Source organism: Cornus florida, unplaced genomic scaffold, assembly GCF_030987335.1.
Source record: "Cornus florida cultivar Cherokee Brave unplaced genomic scaffold, ASM3098733v1 CherokeeBrave_3.0.0_Hap2_Chr06, whole genome shotgun sequence".
Taxonomy (NCBI): domain Eukaryota; kingdom Viridiplantae; phylum Streptophyta; class Magnoliopsida; order Cornales; family Cornaceae; genus Cornus; species Cornus florida.
The window spans coordinates 53,200,893-53,207,369 of NW_026775576.1; the positions used below are offsets into that span (position 1 = coordinate 53,200,893).

The 6,477-nt window shown below is 41.9% G+C and overlaps 1 protein-coding gene across 1 annotated transcript; it reads left to right on the plus strand.

The window, feature by feature from the left end:
* The first annotated feature begins 328 nt into the window (after nt 1-328).
* On the plus strand, nt 329-2,299 carry LOC132314110 (uncharacterized). The gene is made up of 4 exons (XM_059813010.1): nt 329-968; nt 1,243-1,371; nt 1,459-1,823; nt 1,916-2,299. Exons 1-4 carry the CDS (start codon nt 329-331, stop codon nt 2,276-2,278), a joined length of 1,497 nt encoding a protein of 498 aa, XP_059668993.1. The 3' UTR covers nt 2,279-2,299.
* Nucleotides 2,300-6,477: the final 4,178 nt, after the last annotated feature.

A 6,477-nucleotide genomic window follows, 5' to 3' on the forward strand; every position in this document is an offset into this window, starting at 1 on the left:
AGTACGTGGTGGACCAAGGAAATACTTTCTATATTCCATTTGTTTCCTTTTTACTACAGGCCCCTTCCATATTGTAGTAGGATTCCTTTACAAGAACTTCACTGTTACTTGAAAAAGAATTTTCTTTCCTATAAATAGATAAATATATATATTTATTTATTTACCTTCCTTTCTTTTTGGTCTGAAATCCTCCAAACTGGATCCTAACTGTGAGTTTATTGTGGATCGTTGTAGATACGTAATTAGGTCAAGTTGTCTCTACCAGGTTATTAGTGTAATTACAAAGTAGTTTCGCTATTTTCGCGATATCCGATACCTCATCATGTTCATGCAAAAAAATAACTTGAATACTGAATCTCAATCCGAGGACTCAACCTCTGAAAGTGTTGAAGAACTCGATCCTGACAATGCTGATGAATCTGGTGTTGATTACTCCTCAAGACCAAGGACTGCTTTTTCCAAGCAACCTCCTCGTGAAGGAGAATCCTTAATGAAGGATGAGAATTTACAAAGGTGTAGAGTTAAATATTCCATTCCTTCATCTATTCGTCTTCACAAACCCAAACCAGAAGATAGATGTTCTTCTATTCGTTTGGGTGAGGTATGTTTTTTCGAGTCGACTTTTGCTGCGGGCTTGCGTTTTCCGATTCATCCATTTGTAGAAGAAATTCTTTCTCATCTGAAGATAGCTCCTTCTCAAATTGCTCCTAATTCATGGAGAATTATTATAGGCTGTTTGATTGTTTGGGGAAAGTGTGGCAATGGCCGTCTAACAGTAAATCAATTCCTGCATTTTTATTATCCCAAGAAGAAAAAAGACAATTTTTGGTACTTCCAGTGTAGATCAAAGAAGACATTCATCCTTGTTGCAACCCATGAAAATAATAAAGGTTGGAAGAGTCGTTTCTTCTTTATTTCCGGTGCATACGGGAAATTTCCAACTATTTGGAATAATTCAGATCCAACAGGTAAGATTTATATGTATATAGTTTCCAAATTAAATTTTTTTTTTTTTTTTTTGTACCCGAGGGAGGGTACTGTTCATGAATAATACCGCGGGTACTATTCATGAATAGGATTTTTTTTTTTTTTTTTTTGTGCACCCGAGGGAATAGTACCCTCGGGTACTGTTCATGAACAGTACCCTCAGGTACGATTCATGAATAGGAATTTTTTTTTTTAGGTGCAACTTATTATTCTTTTTCCCAGAATTTAAGGAAAAACCAACCCTCTCCATTCCAGAAGCCGAGCATGTTGGTAATGCCTCTTCTTACCCAGTAAAGACCTTTAGCGATCTCATAACTGACGAGGCTTTAGATTTGTATGTACGAGCTCATAGCTCAAAGGAAACCTCCACCCACTTAGAGAAAGGTAAGAAAAACAAACATACTTATATGTGAACTTATTGATTTTTAGTTAATATCTCATTAAGTATTTCCCTTATTACTTTTTATGCAGGCAAGAAGCTCAGTAAAAGACTCCTAGCCCAAGTCCGGTCAAGTAATCTCCCTTCTACTCCTGCTTCAAAAAAATTACGAAGGGTAGGAGAAGGGAATCATGGTACATCCGCAAGCCATGGAGTGTTATCAGGTCCTACTCTTGTACCTCTAGGTTTCAGCGGATTTGGTGGGGTTCCTACTAGTTTCGAAAGTTTTTGTTCAGTATCAACCAACCAAGCCTTTTCCCATGGGGAATCGATTCTCGATGACGCTAATGTCGCGAATGACAGGTTACATAAAATGGTAGTAAAAGACGACACTGCCAGATTGCAGAGTTTGCCAGCATCTGAGCTTTCAAAGAAATTTCTTCATCTAATCAGCCAGGTGAGATTTTACCCTTATTATGCGCATCTCTTTTTTTTTCGTTTATTTATTTATTTATTTTTAACTGTTCGCCACTATTTATTTATTTATAGGGCACTACATACTCTGTTGTTATCGCCAAAGAATACGAGAAGCTTTCCTTAGAGATGGCTTCCCTCAAGGCTAAATATGAAGATGTTACTTCTACACTTAAAATAAAAGAAGATGACTTGACTAATGCAAAATTAAACTTTCAAGATGAGAAAGTGAAACTTACCAAAGAATACTCTGATAAGCTGGAATTCGAGAAGCTAGCTGCCGTGGAGAGTTTTAAAAATTCTGATGAATTCAAGGTGCTCATAGGTAAGGCTTGCTGTGATGGTTTTGACCGGTTCAAAGCTCTTGTCGGCAAAGATCGTCCAGACATAGACTTTTCTAGGTATGACGTTCTAAGTGAGAGCGAAGAGGAAGATTGAATTCCATAGTATTAGTCATATATATATATATATATATATATATTAGGTTTTTTGATTTCTCAGTATGTTGTTCCTTTAAAACTTTTCAGAATATCTCTGAATCCAGAGAATAGTTGCTCTACTTTTGTCTTTCATGGTATTGTTTCATACTTGTTGTTTCCTTATACAGAACTCATTTTACTTTCCCAGGCTTCACTCAGCCCGTCCTTCTTTCGAAGGAACATATTTTTACGAGCTTCACCCAGCTCGTCCCTTTAGTAAGGAAAAGTCACTTATTTCTTTTAATAAAGAAAGGGACTTAATGTGTCACTAGTCCTTATGTGACATATAAAATTCAGTAGAAACACGTGCAATAAATACGAATAACTATTTTATTAAAGACCTATCGAAAATAATAATCGATAGTTGAATATTAGCATCCGTTACACACTGGTCTGCTTTATTGTAGCTAAAAACATTCTATCACTTTTAAAAGTGAGATAATAAAATAAAACACAGCTTGGCATGAGTACCTACTGGTAATATTTCCTCAAATGTTCTGCATTCCACGGGTGGGGAAGCTGGCTCCCACCAAGTGACTCTAACCAGTATGCCCCCGGTCTGTTGCTTTTGGTTACTCGATAAGGGCCCTCCCAATTGGGAGCTAACTTTCCTTCCCCCTTTTTCTTAGTAGCCGGGGTAACCTCGCGAAGCACCAGGTCTCCTGGCTCGAACCTCCTTGGCTTGACTTGGGCATTATAGTACTTGGATATCATCCGCTGGTAAGCCGCAACCTTGACCTGGGCCTGCTCCCTTTTCTCTTCTACCAGGTCTAGGTTTAATCGTAGTTCCACTCCGTTCTGTTGAGGTTCAAAATACTTGGTTCTGAAGGTAGCAACCTTTGTTTCTACCGGAATCACAGCTTCACTTCCAAAAGCTAACCCAAAAGGGGTCTCCCCAGTAGGGGTTCTTACGGTAGTGCGATAGGCCCATAAAACTCCGGGTAGTTGTTCAGGCCACAAGCCCTTGGCCTTTTCTAGGCGCGTCTTGATCATCTTCAATATTGTCCTATTCATGACTTCAACCTGCCCATTGGCTTGGGGATGGGCAGGAGAGGAGAAATGAACTTTGATCCCAAGTTCATTACAAAAATCGAGGAACTACTCACTTTCAAACTGCTTCCCATTATCGGTCACAATTACCTTCGGTGCTCTGAACCTGCAGATTATTGTCTTCCAGAAAAACTTTTTTACTTCATTCGCTCCAATATGAGCTAATAGCTCAGCTTCTACCCATTTGGTGAAATAATCGATAGCCACAATTACGTATTTAGTTTGTCCCTTCCCTTGGGGTAAGGGGCCGATTAGGTCTGTCCCCCATTGGGCAAAAGGCCACGGCCCTGTAAGAGGGGTTAACTTTTCTGCTGGTTGTTTTGGGACATTGGCGAATCTCTGACACTTGTCACATTTCTTCACAAACTCAAGTGCATCTGTCCTCATAGTAGGCCAAAAGTATCCTTGTCGGATAGCTTTATGCGCTAGTGATCTGCCCCCAGCATGATTTCCACAAAGGCCTTCATGTATGTCCTTTAGAATGTAATTTGCCTCATCAATGGAGACACAATGCAAGTAGAGTAGAGAAAATCCCTTCTTGTAGAGAACCCCATCAACGAGGGAATATTTTGCCGCACGCATCCTAATCTTTCGTGCTTCCATGCGGTCCTGAGGTAGCTCTTCGTTCTCAATGTACCTGATAATGGGTTCTGCCCACTCCATGCCATGGGCCACCTGGTGTATTTTCTGTGGCCAATCCCAGACCGTGCTCGGCTCATCCAAATATCCCACGGGTATGGCTTTATCTTCCTCTGTGGTTGCCAGTCGAGCCAGGGCGTCTGCCTGCGCATTCTCTTCTCGGGGAATCCGGTGAATAGAAAACTTCTTAAAAAAACCCTTGATATCCTCTATCTTATGTAAATAGGTCTTCATCTTCTCATCCTTGGCTTCATATTCCCCCTGGACTTGTCCAGTTATTAGTTGAGAGTCAGTATATGCTACTAGTCGTTCAACTTCCAAAGCTTTCGCCATCCTGAGGCCTGCTAGGAGGGCTTCATACTCTGCCTCATTGTTGGTTGCTTTAAAACCAAACCTGAGTGCATATTTGATGCATTCCCCATTTGGGGAGATAATTACTAGCCCTGCCCCACTTGCACGGGCGTTGACAGACCCATCCACATATAACGTCCAAGTAGATTCGGCTTCTTCCTGCTTATCTGCAGCATGCTCGGGCCCATTTTCTGGTGTGAATTCCGCTATAACATCTGCCAGTACCTGGGCTTTTAAGGCCGTTCGGGGTTTGTATTGGATATCGAACTCTCCAAGTTCTACCGACCACTTCATGAGTCGCCCTGAAGTATCAGGTTTGCGGAGAACCTGCCTAAGTGGTTGGTCCGTCAATACTATTATTGTATGAGCTTGGAAGTAAGGCCTGAGTTTCCTCGCGGAGATAACTAGAGCAAATGCCAACTTTTCTATCCTTGGGTATCTTTCTTCCGCCCCCCTGAATGCACGACTAATATAATATACCGGTTTTTGGTTTCCATCCTCTTCGCGGACCAAGGCTGAGCTTACTGCCGACGGAGAAACTGGCAAGTACAAATACAACTGTTCTCCTTGCATCGCCCGCGACAATAATGGTGGTGAAGTGAGATACTCCTTTAGCTCTGTAAAAGCTTGCTCGCAGTCAGGGGTCCATGAAAAAGCTTTCCTACGCACACGGAAAAAAGGCAAACACCTATCGGTCGCCCTGGAAATCAACCTGTTCAGAGTTGCGATCCTTCCTGTCAATCCTTGAAGTTCCTTGGTCGATGCTGGAGACTGCATGTTGAGAATCGCCTGGACCTTCTCAGGGTTAGCTTCTATCCCTCTTCTACTTACCATGTAACCGAGGAATTTCCCAGAGGAGACTCCGAAGGCACATTTACTTGGGTTGAGCTTCATCTGGTGTTTCCTGAGGACTTGGAACGTTTCCTGTAGATCAACCAAATGGTCTTGAGCTTTCAAGCTTTTTACCAGCATGTTATCGATATACACTTCCATATTCCTTCCGATTTGGTCCTTAAACATCAGGTTTACTAGCCGCTGATATGTTGCACCAGCATTTTTTAACCCAAAAGGCATCACCTTATAGCAATATAAACCTCTGTCCGTGATGAAAGAGGTTTTATCTCTGTCTGGCGTGTGCATTGAGATTTGGTTATACCCTGAGTATGCATCCATAAAACTGAGCAGCTCATCGCCAGCTGTCCCTTCTACCAACATATCAATTCTTGGCAGAGGGAAACTGTCTTTGGGGCACGCCTTATTTAAATCCGTAAAGTCTACACAGAACCTCCATTTTCCATTGGCCTTTTTTACCAAAACAACATTGGCCAACCAGTCGGGATAATGAACCTCCTGGATGAAATCAGCTTTCATAAGCTTATTCACCTCTTCTGATATAGCCATGTTCCTTTCCGCGGCAAATGTTCTTCGCTTTTGCCTGATAGGTTTGAATGTAGGATCTGTGTTTAATCAATGCTCAATCATAGTTGGATTAATACCGGGCATGTCTTCATGTGACCAAGCGAATACATCTTGATTCTGTCTGAGGAACTGTATAAGAATATTTGTGAAATCTGAGGGGAGCAGAGACCCTATCTTCACCTTTTTTGTTATGTCAGTGTCATTCAAGCATATCTCCACCAAGTCCTCGATTGGCTTAGCCCGGTCTTGCTCATTCTCTTCAACTTCATCAACAATCAAAGCCTCCTGCTGTCTCTTTTCTTTGAGAGAGGCAACGTAGCATTCTCTGGCAATGGACTGATCTCCTCTTAGTTCGCCCACGCCATGCTCGGTAGGGAAGCGCATTAATAGGTGATAAGTCGAAGTGATAGCCCTCATCGAATTTAAGGTCGCTCTTCCTAGGATGACATTGTAAGCAGATGGACAATCCACCACCAGGAAGTCGACCATGACAGTGACTTGTTTTGGGCTGGTTCCTGCAGTGACAGGAAGGATGACTGCTCCTAGAGGATAGACTTTGTCTCCCGTGAATCCCACCAATGGTGATCTGGTAGGTCTGAGTTTCTCCTTACCAATCTTCATCTTGCTGAATGCATCAAGAAAAATGATATCAGCTGAACTTCCATTATCTACCAAGATTCGCCGAGTATTATAGTTAGC